Source organism: Dryobates pubescens, chromosome 26 (genome assembly GCF_014839835.1).
Source record: "Dryobates pubescens isolate bDryPub1 chromosome 26, bDryPub1.pri, whole genome shotgun sequence".
Lineage (NCBI taxonomy): Eukaryota > Metazoa > Chordata > Aves > Piciformes > Picidae > Dryobates > Dryobates pubescens.
In genome coordinates, this window is record NC_071637.1 from 17,087,323 (window position 1) to 17,103,338 (window position 16,016).

At 61.2% G+C, this 16,016-nt stretch overlaps 1 protein-coding gene across 3 annotated transcripts; it reads right to left on the reverse strand.

Annotated features, from left to right (window-relative positions):
• Positions 1-1,216: 1,216 nt before the first annotated feature.
• On the reverse strand, positions 1,217-14,229 carry SAMD10 (sterile alpha motif domain containing 10). 3 transcript variants are annotated; one of them, XM_054173526.1, is made up of 5 exons: positions 14,124-14,229; positions 8,106-8,287; positions 4,272-4,440; positions 1,897-2,037; positions 1,217-1,351 (listed from the first exon to the last, which is right to left on the reverse strand). In XM_054173526.1, the coding sequence occupies exons 1-5, from the start codon at positions 14,152-14,154 to the stop codon at positions 1,299-1,301; spliced, it is 576 nt and encodes a 191-aa protein (XP_054029501.1). In that variant the 5' UTR covers positions 14,155-14,229; the 3' UTR covers positions 1,217-1,298. The 3 variants fall into 3 exon arrangements, with proteins under 3 accessions (XP_054029501.1, XP_054029499.1, XP_054029500.1); XM_054173524.1 differs by lacking the exon at positions 14,124-14,229 and adding an exon at positions 11,302-11,543; XM_054173525.1 differs by lacking the exon at positions 14,124-14,229 and adding an exon at positions 11,302-11,543 and having other exon boundaries at positions 1,217-1,394.
• Positions 14,230-16,016: the final 1,787 nt, after the last annotated feature.

Below are 16,016 nucleotides of genomic sequence, written 5' to 3' on the forward strand. Positions count from 1 at the left end.
TGGAGGTGCTTGTCCCAGGGAATTTAGGGCTGAGACATCTCCTGAGTATCCCTGGGCAGGGCTGGAGGGATGAAACCCATGGCCCAAGCTCAGGTGTGGGAAGAGTCAGAAAAGCAGTGAGTTAAAATAACAGTCTCTTGGTTTATTACCAGCAGAGGAGCAGGGCAGTGCCTGGTGAATGCCCAGCTTGGGGGGGGCACCCTGACCTGCCTCCACACCCCTGCCAGCTCCAATGCCCTGGGGCCTTTGGGGTGCTGTCATTTTGGGACCCCTCTCAACCCCACAGCCCTGCCCTCACCACCAGAGAGGGAACACTGGGAGGCGACAGCATCCATCCCATCCCTGAATCCCTGGCTGTTCCTCCTGCCCTTATGAGCAGCCTGTGGCTCTGGATGGGGGTGTTTGCTTCCCCCTTAATGCTGAACGTGGTCACCAGGGTGGTGCCTGGGCTCAGTGTCACCATCCCAGCCCTGGGGCAGGAGTTTGGGATGAGCAGCTGTCAATGCCCAGAGGAGCAGAGTTCTGCAAAGAGCTGGTGAGAACCCAGGGGATGTGGGATGGAGCACGACCAGGCACCAAGGGCAGGGGGACCCTGGCATTCAAGAACCCCCCCTCACCCCAGGCAGCACCCAGCACCACCCAGCAGCATCCCTGCCTGCTCCCACCCAGCCCTGCGTCAGCGCCTCGTCTGCCTGCAAACGAGGACGGATGAAGGACAAGCTCCTGGCACAGCTTCCTCCAGTCCACAGCACCCTCCAGGCTGCCTTTGCTCCTGGATTTCCAGCTCCAATGACTCAGCTTCCTTCTCAACTCACCCAGCAGAGTGCTGGGCCACGTTTGGCTCTTTGGGGGGCTGGTCAAGTCGTGCTCCTGGTAAAGTTGCCACCTAGGACGCTGGGAGACAGCCCAGGCTGAAGACACAACTGAAGCTCCCTAAATAAGCTCCAAGGTATGAGCACGGGCTGCTGGCTGCTGGGATGTCATCCATGTGCATAAGGCTTCGTGTCCTTCCAGCTGTCCCAGGAAGAGCCCTGCTCGGTGTCCATGGTGCTGAGCCCTGCTGCCTTCTCCTTTTCCCCATCTCTTTCCCTGTGAGCCCTCAGGGCAGAGGTTTATCTGTCCCCGTGGCTGTTTGGCTGGTTTGCCTCCAGCCAAGAGCCACATCTGCTGGAGGAAACCTCCCATCTCTGCACAGGAATGCGTTTGTGGAGAAGAAAGAGAGAGGAGGGGAGGGAGAGAAGCCCTGGCAGGGCTGGGAAGCTCTCTCTTCGGATCCCAAGCGCGGTCCAGGTCTGGTGTCAGCGGTGCACAGCCCAGCCCAGAGGTGCTCGGTTCACAGTGTTGGTGCAATCTGCCAAACAGATGGATCAGCTAGGAGACATTTCCAAAAGAAGCTGGAACAAGGTGGGAGAGGAAGGAATGAACAGCCTGCAGGGTGGCACCTTCCGGCTCACCTGCTGCCAGCCCCAGACGGCCCTGTCCCTTCCGTGCAGCACCGCCGCTGATGGACCGTGGGCTGCGCACTGCAGCCTGGCCCTGTGCACCCAAACCTGTGCCCCCAAACCTGGCCCTGTGCCCCATGCACCGTGAGCTGTGCACCAGGATCCAGCCCTGTGCACCGCAGCCTGTCCCCACACATCGCAGCCCAACCCAGCGCACCGCAGCCCGTCCCTGCGTGGCACAATCTGTGCAGCGCAGCCCAGCCCTGTGCCCCCCGGCCCCTGCTCCCCACCCCACTCACCCGCGGCGTGGGCTTCGCCTGCCCCCGTGCCGCCAGGCGAGAGCCTCGGCAGCGCCCCCAGCCGCGGCTCTCCGCGCCCGGGTGACTGCGAGACGGCCGCAGCCTCGCTGAGGCTTTCTGGCCTCTCGCCCTGCTCGGGCTCCCTCCAGCCCTACCTTGGCTGAGCAGCTGCAGGTTTCGGACCTCCTCGCGCACCTGGAGCTGCAGGACCTGCTGCAGGACCTCCTGGCGCTGCGCCTCGTGCGCGATGCCCATGCGCTGCAGCTTCTCCCCGTTCAGCCGCAGCAGCGCCCGGCCTGCAAGCACGGCACCGGCTCAGCAGCAGCCCAGCCCGGCAGGCAGGGGCAAGGACCACAGCAGGGCAGAATGCCAGCTTGGAAGGGACCCCAAGCATCCTCTGCCCCAACCTTGCCAGGTCACAGTGTGGTTGAACTGAGCTGGCCCTCACCCTGCCAAGCCCAGTGGGGACTCCACTGCCTCCCCTGGGAGGTGATTCCAGCCTCTGGCTGTGGTCATAGTCTTCGAATCCCAGACTGGGTTGGGTTGGAAGGGACCCCCAAAGGTCACCCAGTGCAGCCCCCTGCCCTCAGCAGGGACATCCTCCCCTGCAGCAGCTTGCTCACAGCCTTCTCCAGCCTCACCTTGCACAGCTCCAGCCATGGGGCCTCAGCTCCCTCCCTGGGCAACCTGCTGCAGTGTTCCACTACCCTCATGGTGCAGAACTTGTTCTGGGTTCCCATCAGAATCTCCCCAGCAGTAACTTGTCCCCATCAGCCCTTGTCTTTCCCAGGGGACACCTTGGGAAAAGGGATTCTCTGTCTCGGCAGCCACCCTGTATGTACTGGTCCGTGGTGAGGTCTCCCTGGAGCCCTCTGCAGGCTGAGCCCCCCCAGCTGGCTCAGCCTCTCCTCACGGGGCAGGGCTGCCAGTCCTCTGATCATTCTCTTGCCCCTTTGCTAGAGGCTTTCCAGCCTGCCTGCATCCTCTGCGTACAGCAGAGAGCAAAGCTGCTGCAGCATCCTCAGATGCTCTCTCAGCGCCTGGGCCCCCGGGGCTGGAGCGGCCTCGCAGGTGACCCTGCCTGGGAGGGCGCCGAGGTCCCCACTCGGCGTCTGCAGCCCCGGCACAGGTGCTGGCCCCAGCAGTCACATAAGCCAGCCCTGCAGGCCAGAGCTTTCCATTCTGCACTCCAGCTCCACATCAGGAGATGCTTTTCCGATGCAGGATCCCCACACCGGGCTGGTGGTCCTGGGGGGACGGGGTGGGGGGAACCCATCAAAACACATTAGTGCTGCCACCACTGTCCCTGGTGAGCCGCTCTGCTCCAGCCCCGGGGGCTAGCAGAGAAGGGTTTACAAGCAGCTTTTGTCCTCTTTCCCAGAGCACATCTGCTAATGCTGCTTTTGTTTCCCCACCAAGGGCCCACTGAGCTCTTGCATTAGGGTTTCACATCCCTCCCGGGCACCTCCAGAGCTCTCCCTTCCCTGCTGCTTTCTCCTGGCCCTGCAGATGGAGAAGGAGGAGAGGTCAGCACCACTGTCCTCAAGGGATAGCAATGCAGGAGCAGGTCCTAGAGGTAAACCTCCTCCAAGGACTTGGCTGGAAGAGTTGGATTCAGACCTTGGATTCAGAGCTGGATTTAGATGTTTGGAGCTTGGACTCCAGCTGGGCTGAGAACTTCTCTCTTGTGCAAACATTTTCAGTACTCAGAAAGCTCTAAAGTGATTATGTTAATCCAGGGGAGGAGAAGGCTCTTCCCCAGCATAGAAACCACAACCTGCCTGGGGCAATTTATGCTCATTTTAAAGCATCTCCAGGCTGCCCAGGAGCTCCTGCCAGTGACAGATGCTTCCTGCCCAGCCTGGGTGGGCATCCTGATGCCTGGCAAGCTCTCACCCTGCTGCATCACCCATGGGGAGAAGGGACAGAATCAGAGACTCCCACACTGGCTTGGATTGGGACCTTTAAAGGTCACCCAGGCCACCTCCCTGCAGCCAGCAGGGACATCCCCAGCCAGAGCAGGCTGCTCAGAGCCACAATCAACCTGACCTGCAATGGTGCCAGGGAGGGGGCAGCTCCCAGCGCTCTGGGCAGCCTGAAACGCAGTGGGGACCATGTCTGAACCTGAACCTCCCAACAGCTCTTTCCCAGGAGCAGGTGTTGATGGGGATGAGTCCTGGGCAGGAAGCAGGGATGGGGATGGGGATAGGGATGGGGATGGGGATTGTCCTGGGCAGGAAGCAGGGATGGGGATGGGGATGGGGATAGGGATGGGGATGGGGATTGTCCTGGGCAGGAAGCAGGGATGGGGATGGGGATAGGGATGGGGATGGGGATTGTCCTGGGCAGGAAGCAGGGATGGGGATAGGGATGGGGATGGGGATGGGGATTGTCCTGGGCAGGAAGCAGGGATGGGGATGGGGATAGGGATGGGGATGGGGATTGTCCTGGGCAGGAAGCAGGGATGGGGATGGGGATAGGGATGGGGATGGGGATTGTCCTGGGCACGAAGCAGGGGAGTTGACCCTACCGGTGATGGCGTGGTGGGAGAATGCCTCGACGTAGATGAGATAGTTGTGTGGGCAGTGCTTCTTCAGCCATTTGCACACATCCTGCTGGGTCCAGAGCACCACTGGCTTGGCCAGGCTGCCCAGCGTGGGGCTGGTGTGGTAGATGCCATAGTGCTCGTAGGTACGGCCCTGTGGGGAGCAGGAGGGGAAGGGGCTAGTGAGGTTCAACCACATGAGGAGGAAAATGTCCTGGAGCTCATGAGGGAGGTGGGAGGAGTGGGGGCAGGAGGTCAAGGTGGAGGTCCTGCACTGTAGACCCCACACCCAGGAGCTCACAAAGCTGCTGCAGGCAAGAGCCTCAGGCCACCTACCCTACACACCCCCCAGCCAAAAGAGCATCACATAAGCTTGGGAGACCTTCTGGAGGTCCCCAGGGTCCCTCCTTCACCAGGCAGGGAAGGGCAGTTGCTGGCAGCTGGCGGTGGGGATGGAATTGGCAAAGTCCTGGGTGGGCATCAGGAACCAGAGCAAAGCCAGCAGGCAGCTGGTGCCCTGGAGCAGGGTTAGGAAGCATCCCTGCCCGGGACACGGCAGGGGCATGGCAGAGGCAGCAGCTGCCACAGTGCCATGGGAGACAGGTCGGAAGCACTTGGGCTGTGGTGTGCCAGTGCTGACCTCCATGTGTGAACACTGGCTAATTAAGCATGACTAAGAGAGGAGAGAGATAATTAGTGTAGCAGGGACTCCAGACATCCTGTGGTTGCTGATACTAATGACACGTCCCTGGGAGATGCCAGAGAGGGGGCACAGGAGGGCAGCAGGCTCTGGGATGTCTCCTCCAGCCCTGTGCTGGGCACCACTGACCCTGCAGAGCCTGGCCAGCCCTGGCCACCCTGGCAAGAGCTGCTGCTGCTCCCATGGCACCATTTGGGCTTGGGAAGGGACTTTGAGCAAAGGAAATGAGTAAAGGAGCAAAGGAAGCATTAAAAGCTGAGTAGATTTGGCACTCTGGGACGTGGTCTGGAGGTCATGGAGGTGTTGGGTGGAAGGTTGGACCTGATGATCTCAGAGGGCTTTGCAGCCTGACTGGTTCTGGGATTCGAAAGCTTGCCTGGGGCCACACAAGCAAGAGGGAAGAGAGCAAAGTGGGGAGCTTGTAAATGAATAACCAAGGAGTCCACCTCAGAAGCAGGTGGAAGATGTGACAGACAACACACAGAGTTTGGTTTCCCAACCAAACCAAATCAAACCAAACCAAACCCCTCCACCGTGCAGGGGGACCTCTAGCAGCTCTTTGCTCCCCACAGACACAGCCCTGGCTGCTTGCTCAGCTCCTTCACACTCGGCTGAGCTTGCAGGGAGTGTGCCATGGGGAGGAGGAGGAGGAGGAGAAGAAGAAGGAGGAGGAGGCAATTTGCTCTGGATTCACTAAGGAGTGATGATGAGAAGTGGAGGGGCCAGGGGAAATAACAGCCTGCTTGCCACGAGCTTCCTGCCTGCTTCCCACGAGCTTCCTGCCTGCTTCCCTTGAGCTTCCTGCCTGCTTCCCACGAGCTTCCTGCCTGCTTCCCTTGAGCTTCCCACAGCAATTATCCAACCAGCTGTGCCAGGCACAGGGGAAGAGGTGAGGAACAGCCTGCAGGTTCCCTCAGCATGCTCATGCCTGCAAGCAGTTATCCATTATCAGCCCCAGCCCTGCTTTTGGCACCCATCTCATCATAGACTCACAGAATGCTTTGGGTTGGCAGGGACCAGTTCCAACCCCCCCTGCCGTGGGCAGGGACCCCTCCCACCAGCCCAGGTTGCTCAGGGCCTCATCCAGCCTGGCCCTGAACACCTCCAAGGAGGAGACATCCACAGCCTCCCTGGGCAGCCTGTGCCAGTGTCCCCCCACCCTCACTGGAAAGAATTTCTTCCTCATCTCCAGTCTCAGTCTGCCCTCCTCAAGCTTCAATCCATTCCCCCTCATCCTGTCACACCCACCCCTTGTCAAAAGTCTCTCCCCAGCTCTCCTGGAGCCCTTCAGGTGCTGGAAGCTGCTCTAAGGTCTCCCCAGAGCCTTCTCTCCTCTAGGATGAATAACCCCAACTCCCTCAGCCTGCCCCACAGAGGAGGTTCTCCAGCCCTCTGATCATCCTCATTGCCTTCCCTGGCCCTGCTCCAGCATCCTTAAGCCCTCTCCATGCTGCTGGCTTGGGGTGCACCTTGTGCCCCCCCAGCACGGTGTGTGCAGCCCCTGGGCAGGTCTGTGGGTGGGCAGGGGAGGTGTCAGGAATCTGGGGCTGGTTTTCCAGGCTGCTGAGCTCTGCTGTCTCTCTGATGAACTCTCAGCCGTGAACAACCAGCAGCGGCAGTGAGGAGAGCAGAGCTCGGGGCTGCTCCTGAAGGGAGGCAGGAGGTGGCTGGGGAGTTGAGAGGTGGGAGCCATCCCCTGGGAGATATTCATCTCCCTTCTCCTGGGCAGTTTTCCTTGCTAATGGCAAAATGAAAGCTTTTGTCCTGCCCCAGTCTCTCTGGGAGGCATGGAAATGAGGCAGGGCCACGATGAACGTGTCTGGCACCTGGAGAGGGGTTGGCAGTGTTCCCCTCTGCAGGCAGCATGTGCAGGCAGCATGTGCAGGCAGCTCTGTCCCCATGCTTCTCATAGAGCTGTAAGAGGGAAGGAGGCAGTGGGATGCCTGGAGGGTCTCTTTGGACGGTGACACCAGGATGAGGACACCACAGCTGCTGGTTCTGTGGTGGTAGGGCTCTTGTTCCCTTTCATGAAGGGAGCCCAAGCAGCACAAGCAGCACAGCCAACCTGGCCCTCAGGGTGGGAAAGCATCTTGATGGAGGCTGGAAGATGGGCAGTCCCATTTCCCCTCTTTCCTTTCTGCTGCTGCCTCCCAATGCTGATCCCAGGGCATGCTGAAGGGATTAGGGATCACCAGGAGCTGCTCACTGGGAAGATGTTTCCTTCTGCTGGCTGTGGAGAGGTAGGGGAAGAGGCAAATGGCTGGAAACCTTCGGCCCACAGCCTCATCACTGTGCCATTACCCTCCCAAGGCTGGCTGGGAGCCATTCCACACTCAGGGATTTCCAGGCATTCTAAGGAATTTGGGTCTGGTGCATTCCCTGCAGGACTGCATCAAGTCCCAGCTCGAGGTGTGGAGGGGAGGTGATGCAGAGAGCTCAGCACAGCCCCCAGCCTGGTGAGAATAATTCACTGGTGATATTTTTATACCATAATTAAATGCCCAATAATCAGGAGGGCTTCCAACAACATGGGATCTGGCAGTGTGAGCCTGCAGAGAAAGGGGAGAAGCTCCTGCAGGGAATCTTTGGATAGATCACAGAATTGTTTGGGTTGGAAGAGACCTCTGAGCTCACCCAGTCCAACCAGCAGCCCAACCCCACCATGGCCACCAAACCCTGGCCCCAGGTGCCATGCCACAGGGTTCTTGAACATCTCCAGGGCTGGGGACTCCACCACCCCCCTGGGCAGCCTGTGCCAGTCCCTGACCACTCTTGCAGCAAAGAAATTGTTCCTCATCTCCAACCTAAGCCTCCCCTGGCACAATTTCAGGCCATTTCCTCTCCTTCCCTCATCTAATCCCAGGTTTAGCAGAGCTCAACCCCCACCTCACTGCAGCCTCCTCTCAGGGAGCTGTAGAGAGCAATGAGGTCTCCCTCAGCCTCCTCTTCCCCGGGCTGCGCAGCTCCCTCAGCTGCTCCTCCCCAGCCCTGCTCTCCAGACCCTTCCCCACCTCTGTTGCCCTTCTCTGTACACACTCCATCCCCTCATGGCTGGGGGCAGACGAGCAGCAGCCCTGGGGCAGCGTCTGGAGGGAGGAGTGGAGGTGTCTGGGGGGTACCTGGCAGCCCTCGGTGCCCGGCTGCCGCAGGAGCTTGACGGTCCTGCCGCCGTCTGCCCGCTGGCTGCGGCCGTCGTGCCAGGTGCGGCTGCTGCCAGGGTTCCGCTGCAGCCGGTAGCTGAGGTTCTCGGCCGACACCGTGTGCTCCAGGAGGCTGCGGCAGAAGCTGAGGTGAGCGGCGGCTGCGGAGGGGACCAGAGAGACACAGGGGTGTGGGAGCCTGCGGGCAGGGGGTGCTGAAGCACAGAGCCGTGGGGGCAGAGAGACAGAGCCGCGCAACCGTGGAGCCATGGGATCGCAGGAGCAGGGAGTTGTGGAACCAGGGACTCACAGGGTCGGGGAATCACAGGGTCAGGGACTCACAGGGCCAGGGACTCACAGGGCCAGGGACTCACAGGGTCAGGGACTCACAGGGCCAGGGACTCACAGGGCCAGGGACTCACAGGGTCAGGGAATCACAGGGCCAGGGACTCACAGGGTCAGGGACTCACAGGGTCAGAGACTCACAGGGCCAGGGACTCACAGGGTCAGGGACTCACAGGGTCAGGGAATCACAGGGCCAGGGACTCACAGGGTCAGGGACTCATGAAGTTGTTTGGGTTGGAAAAGACCTCCAAGATCACCCAGTCCAACCACCAACCCATCACCACCATGGCCCCAGGTGCCATGGCCACACATTTCTGGAACCCCTCCAGGGATGGGGACTCCACCACCCCCCTGGGCAGCCTCTGCCAGTCCCTGGCCACTCCTGCAGCAAAGAAATTGTTCCTCATCTGCACCCTAAAGCTCCTCTGATGCAATTTAAGGCCATTTCCTTTCATCCTGTCACTTGCTCCTTGCAAGAAGAGACCAAACCCCACCTGAATGAGGGGCAGAGCTGGCCATGGTGACCTTCCACCTCACTCTTGGGCACCCAAAACTGTCTTGCCCGGCCCCATGGGATCTGCTAAGCTCAGCTGTACCCCCTGCTCCGATGATCTCCCCTCTCCCACCATCCCTTCCCCCTGCCAGGGAGGAAATCCACGGAGCTGCCAGCTGGTGCTGGGAGCTGGCAGGCACTGACAAGATGTTTGCCCACAGAAGCCCCTCAGCAGCAGGGCTTGTTGTGACGCCTGCCTGCTGAGCAGACGTTGGGGACCTGCAGCTGCTCTTTGCTGCCAGACAGCAAACCCCTGCTTGGCACCATGGCCCTGCTGGGTGAGAGGACAGGAGGGGGGCAGAAGGGAGGAGGCACTCTCCATAGAATCACAGAGTTGTTTGGGTTGGAAAAGACCTCTCAGACCATTGAGTCCAACCAGTGACCTACCAATGGACCAGTCTGGCACTAAGTAGCCACCTCCGAGGGCTGGGGAGCAGACAAACCTCACCCTGAGCATCCCAGGGGAGAAGGGGACACAGGCTGGTCCCTCCAGCAAGCCCACAGCTGCCTGGGGACAGCTGCTGCCCCACAGACTCACAAACTGCTGACCAGGCACGGACCAGCCCTTCAACGATGGCCCACGGAGAGCCACTCACCCACTGGGGAGTGGGGGTTGTCCCTCAGTCCTTGTGTCATAATGAGCTGGGGGTATACAGGCTGCTGTGGTGATGCAGAGCTCTCCTTTGAGTGGGGGATGAAGGGAGCTGGCTGCTGTGGGAGGAGGACACAGGGGTGTTAGGGGCTCCTGCTCTCATCTGTGCCAGGTGAAAGCCAGGTGCCTGGACATGAGCAGCCCTGACCTGCAGAGGCACAGGGCAGAGCATCCCCCAGCTGCCCTGCTCCCACCACAGCAAGCTGGGCAAGCAGGGAGCACCATAGCAAGCTGGGCAAGCAGGGAGCACCACAGCAAGCTGGGCAAGTCAGGAACAAGTACTGAAAGCACAGCAGCAGCCAGAGGAGATCCCACCCCAGGATCAGCCACCCTGGGGGAGTGGAAGGGCTCTGACAGCTCACCAGAGCCTGTTTCCATAGGCCATGGGTTGAAAAGAGAGGAGACTTCAGAGACCTCTCCAACCTGTGTTCATCTTCATGTAAGAGGAGACCAGCTGGCCAAAGGAAGTGGAAATGGAGCAGGAAATGGTTGTCAATGTGTCCACGTGTCCCAGGCTATCCAGACCACACTGCCTGGCTCCCTAAACACAGCCAGCAACAAGCAGTGATTTGGGGAAACTGAGGCAGGGGACCTGGCCAAAGGCTAGGAAACAAGCTGCAGGGAGCTCCATGGAGAGGTTTGGTGTTGAGGAGAGGCTGGGCTGGCAGGAAGGGTCTCTGCACCTGTCTTGGGTGGTGGGGATGTCTCCAATGGCTTCCTTCAGCCTCAGACACCGCAGGTACCCTCGGCCAAGGATGCCCAAGGTGCCTGCAGCTATCCTGCCCCCAGCCCTCTGAGCACCCAGCCCTGCTGTGGTAGTGCTGAGCTGCCCCTGAGCTGAAAACTATTCTGCTGGGGGCAGATATGAACCTGGCATGGCCAGAGGGGCTGGTGCCAGCGCTGTGTCCTTCAGCTGTGCCAGGGCTTCCCCAGGACTTGCTGCAGGGAGACTGGGGAATGGGGCTCTGGCCACCACCAGAACCTGTACCCAAAGGGGCTACAGAGCATCTGCAACCAGGAGCAGGACGTGGGCATCCTCACTCCCCCAGCAAACCCTGCTGGCGGCGAGAGAGATGGAGAGAGAGCAGATGGGAGAGGGGGGGAACGACAAGGGAAAACAAGAGGAGGAGAAAGGCAGGGCCGGGAATGCCGGCGGCAGCCTTCCCGTCGCGGGCAGGGCAGCTGCTGCCCTGGAGCCCAGAGCCCCAGCAGCTCCTCCAGCAGCAAACCTTGGCAGCTCCTCCAACAGCTCCTCCTGCTCCCCGAACCCACTCCTCGGGTCCCAACTTTCCTGTCACCCAGAGGCACTCAAGCAGGATGAGGGCAGCGGGGTGCTGAGCCAGGGCATATGGGAGCATTCCGGGGCAAGGGAAAGATGGAGACAGGGAAAGCCCTCGGCAGGGCACCCCCTGGGCTGTCTCCAGGCAGGGACACGGAGGTGGCCTCCCACACAGCCTCTCCTCTCCTTCCACAGGAGCAGCCACACAACGCCACGGGCACCCAACCGCCTCCAGCCCTTTCTCTGCCTAGCCCGGACAGGGCTGCACACGCAGCATCTCCCCCCAGCCCCCCCGGCCCGGCAGCCCCCAGGCCATGCCCTACAGCCCCCTCTGGCCATGGCTCACCTGGCTCGGGGGGTCCTTGCGAGCTGCGGATGGCGGAGACGCAGCAGAGGGACGGTCGGCCCTGCTGCATCTCGGCGGGAGGAGGGACGAGCGAGCGCTCGGCGCCACCGGCTGTCACCAGCTCAGCTCCATCCCTGCCTCCCCTCATACCTCGTCCACACCTGACTGACTCCCCCCCCGCCCATCACCTCCCTCCTGCCGCCAAGCAATGGTGGCTCCACGCTCGTCCCAGCCCCGGCGCTGGGCAGCCCCCAGACGGCTTCGTCCAAGGGGAGGGGGGAGACTTACACCCCCTCCCCACTGCCCTGTGGGCGTTTGATCCGGAGAGATGCTCCCGTCTAATCCCATGGCAGTGCCAGCTGGCACTGGGATGGAGGGAGGGAGGGAGGGAGGGAGGGAGGGATGGGAAGCCTAGGGGGCTGCTGGGGGTGACACCAGACTCACCAGGCATGGGAGTGCACAGCATGGCAGCATGGCAGCACCAGGGGCACCGGTGGTTTGGGGTGCCTGGGATGTAGGAGGAAAAGGAGAGAGGGAGTGGGGTGGTGAGCACCCACCCTGGGCAGGGGGCTCAGCATGGTCTGCTCTTGCTCCTGCCAAAGCTCTCATGGTCATGGTCCTGTTTGGGGTCTGGGTAGACTTTGCAGAGCCTTGAAATGGAGTTGCAGAAGCCTCTGGGGTGGCTGAGCCAGACTTGGCTCCACCTCTCTGGGTCACCACTGGTGGTCCATGGCCCCTGTATGTCACCTGGCAGCCCCAAGTGATGGACACCCCACCACTTGCTCCTGGCCTGGGCAATCACCACCACCTCACTTCTTCATCGTGGCTCTTGAATCCATCTGGGGACCCTCTTCAGCTGCAGAGGATAGGTGGAGGGGGAAGCCAGTGGCTGGGTCACCTCAGCCAGACCAGCAGCCACCTGCCCCGGGCACTGGGACAGGGTCTGCAGCAGCAGCAGGGGCAGACACAGCTCCCCCACCTTGCTCAGCACACCACCACTCCTTTTCCTTCTCCAGACACTGGTGGAATGTGAGTGCTGGAGAGGCTCAGAGCTGCAGCAGCCTCTGATGTGGGACAGGGGTGGGAAATCTCCCAGGGCTGGGGGCCTTGGGGCAGGACAGGGCAGCATGTGCCAGCAAAAGCATCCCCAGGTTGGTCCCAGGGTGGGCAGAGGCTGAGGGACACCAGCAAAGTGGCTTTGAGCTGGCTTCCCATGGGTGCTGCCAGCCTTGCTCAGTGTCCAGGACCTGTCCCAGGGGAAGTGGCAGCAGGCAGGTCAAGGAGAGTGGACCCCAGCACCTGGACAGGCAGCACACTGCTCACATCCAGCTCCATCCTCTGCCACCGTTTCCCAGCACGGCCTCGGGGACAGCCCTGTGCCTGTCACACACGTGTGTGTCCTGCAGCCCTGCCCTCTCTCTGGGGACAGCCAGCTGCTGTGGGGGACAGCCAGGCTCCCTGGGGTCAGCCAGGCTTCCTGGGGTCAGTCAGGCTTCCTGGGATTAACAGCAGGCCCTGGGAGAAGCTTGGCACAAGCTCTGCAAGGAACAAAATCCCTTTGTTGGTTTGCCTGGCTCCTGGTGGCTGGCAGGGGGGAGACATTTAGCACCCAGCGGGGCCAGAGGGCTGCCGACGGCCACGGAAGGGCTCGCAGGGAGCCGGCTGTCCCCTCTCTGCTCCTCCTGAGAGCTGAAGAGTGGATGGGGCCAGAGCTCTCTGGGGACTCTGAGGATGAGGGCTCCCCTGCACTGGTGGAGCAGCCTTGCCAGGGACTCATCTTGCCCTTGGTGACATCTGCATGAGCCACAAGCCTGGTGCTGCCCTGGTCCCTGCAGCCCTACCACACAGCCTCACAGAAGGCAAATGCCCTTTGCATGCTCTCCATGCATGGGTGCTGTGCTTGGGTGCTGTGCATGGGTGCTCCTGCATGGAGGGACAGGCAGCCCTGTGACAGGAACCCTGGGGCACAGCCTTTGGGGGGATTTGGCATCTCTTTGGGGGTGTCTGTACCCCTGAGCCCGCCATAGGCACTGCCAGGAGGTCCCCAAGAGCTCCAGGAAAGGAGATCTCTGTAGGGTTGGGATGAGGGCAGCAGACAGGACCTTGGAGGGTGTCTCTGAGCAGGGTCTCCTGGCAGGAAGCAGGATTGGGAGCCACAGGCAGGGACCCCCCTGCCTTCAGTGAGGGCCCTTCCACCTTGGCACCACGTTCCAGCCCCTTCCCATGGCTCCTACCCTGCTCCAGCCCCCCCAGCCCTGCCCTCACACCTGCACCCTCTTGCTCCAGCCACGTTTCCCAGTCCATAACGCTGGGGTAGAGGATGGGAATGGACTCTCCCTGGGGTGTTGAGGGCAGCAGGGGAGGATGAGGAGGGGCAGCCCCCCGGTTAGAGGGAGCAAGAATAGGTGGGGCATGGAGTGGCAGGACTGGGGAGGGGGTGGAGGGCAGATCCCCGGGATCGAGGGGCCAGCACTGGGGGTGATGGAGGGTGGGCAAACCCCCGGGGTGGAGGGGACTGTGCCAGGGGTGATGGAGGGAAGACCTCCGGGATGGAGGGAACAGCAGCGGGGAGGGATGAAGGACAGAACCCCAGGTTGGGTAGAGAAGTACCGGGGGTGGAGGGCGAGGAGACCCCCGGGATGGAGGTGTCAGCGTCGGGAAGGGTTTTAGGACAGACCACCGGGATGGACAGAGAAGCACCAGGAGTGCTTAAGCGCCTGGGCAGATGCCCAGGATGGAGGGAGCAGCCCCGCGGGAAGGTTTGGGGCTGGGGGAGGCGCATCCCGCCGTGCACCTGAGCCCACCCTCCCCGTCCCCGGTACCTTCCATGTCCTTGTGCTGGCCGCAGCTCATCCTCCGCGCAGCGGGGCCGCGCTCGGGCGGGGACGGAGCCCCTGGTCCCGTGTCCCCCCCCCAGCTCCGCCGCCGGCACCGGGCGCTCCCGGCCCGCCCCGCCCCGGTGTCCGCGCCGGGGGCGGTACCGGCTCCGCCGCCCGCGGGCGCTCCGCCCGCCGCCCGCCCCGCGCCGCCGCCTCTCCCTTCCCCGAGGATGCCCCCAGCATCCCCCCGGATCCTTGCCCGGGAGCGTCAGCCCCCACACCCCTGCCCGGCGACATCAGCCCCCTGGATCCGCCGGGAGCCTGCGGGCATCTTCCCCGCCCCGATCTCTGCCTGGAGACTGTGGGCAGCATCCCCCAGCTCCCTGCCCGGAGACCACTGGGCATCGCCCCTAGGTCCCTCCCCATCTGGTAGAGAGGTTCTGGGGATGCCAAGGTGTGGTGGGCACCATGCTCACGTTTTTGATTGTTCGGGGACCCACTGGGATCCGTCTGTGTGTGGATGTGTGTGGATGTGTTTATGTGTGTGTCTGTGTGTGTGGATGTGTTTATGTGTGTGTGTCTGTGTGTGTGGATGTGTGTGGATGTAGATGTGTGTCTGTGTGTGTGGATGTGTCTGTCTCTGTATGTGTGGATCTGTGTGTGTTTATGTGTGTGTGTGTGGATGTGTGTCTCTGTGTCTGTGTGTGTGTTTATGTGTGTGTCTCTGTGTGTGGATGTGTGTGCGTGGATGTGTGTCTCTGTGTGTGCATGTGTGTGTGTCTGTGTGTGTGTATGTGTTTATGTGTGTCTGTGTGTGTGTAGGTGTGTTTGTGTGTGTGTGTTCAGTGCTTGGAAGAATTACTCTCCCCAGGTCCATATGAGCTCTCCAAAATCTTGGATACTTGTTGAGGAGATGCCCTTGAGGGGGCTTAAGCCCCCAGCCAGGCTCAGCTCTGTGCCATGAGCCAGCTGGTTCTGCCACTCTTGGTGAGCCAACCGTGCTGCCATGCCAGGAGCAGGGACACTGAGCCACAAACCCTGTGTGCAGCCTGCAGATAGTCCACTGGGCTACTGCTACCCTCCTTCCTCCCGGCATTGGCAGCCCCCTCCTCCTCCTCCTGCAGGCAGGGCAGTGCTGCTCATTGCAGGCATCCCACTCCATCCAATAAAGACCCAGCCTGGTTTCCCTCGCTCTGAAATGCCTTCTTCTCCCTCAGCCTGTGTCTGCACACAGAGCTTCCAAGCCCTGGCAGGTATTTTCCCAGAGGGATGTGGTTCCAGAGGGGCCCTGGCAGGGCAAGGCTGGTGGGGCTTGACAGCTGTGTGCAGGTTCCACCAGGCTGTTCTGCTCTCCCCAGCCTGCCCTTTCCCACTTTTCCCCCTCTGATAGCAATCATCCTTCTCCAAGAAAGGTTTCATGATCCTGAGGACAGGAATTTGTTTCCTCCTCACCATTTCCATCCTGGTGGTGCTGCAGTGGGGCCTGGGGGTGTGGGGGGGCCTGGACCTGTTTGCAATTCCAAGGGATTTTCAGGATGTTCTGGGCTGTGCAGGGAGGGCTGGGGAGATGGTGTGGTGTGCTCCACGATCTGGCCACCCTCAGCTGTTACAGCTTCCAGCAACAGCCCTGGGTGGTCAACCCAATCCCTCCCAAGCCAGAGCATCTCTTGACCAGCCCCAGTGACCCTGTGCTGGATGCTGGTTTGTCTTTGGGTCCTTTCATGTCTGCTGGAGGGTTTGTGCAGAATGAAGATCATCAAGTCCAACCATTACCTAGCTCTACCAGGACCACCACTGCACCACATCCTTCAGCATCCCTCAGTGGGGTCAAACAACAGGAGGAAAAAGCTGCTGAGTTGAACTCCAGCCCAGATCAAAGCTTGGGAGGCTCCAAGC

Bases quoted from the DNA above. Each gene is read 5' to 3' on its own strand.
- SAMD10 (XM_054173524.1), bottom strand. From the start codon at position 11,449: ATGAGGGGAGGCAGGGATGGAGCTGAGCTGGTGACAGCCGGTGGCGCC. The intron at 8,288-11,301 runs GTGAGCCATGGC...TCCCCTCCGCAG, and splicing joins GCAAGGACCCCCCGAGCCAG to CCGCCGCTCACCTCAGCTTC. The intron at 4,441-8,105 runs GTACCCCCCAGA...TGCTCCCCACAG, and splicing joins CGGGCACCGAGGGCTGCCAG to GGCCGTACCTACGAGCACTA.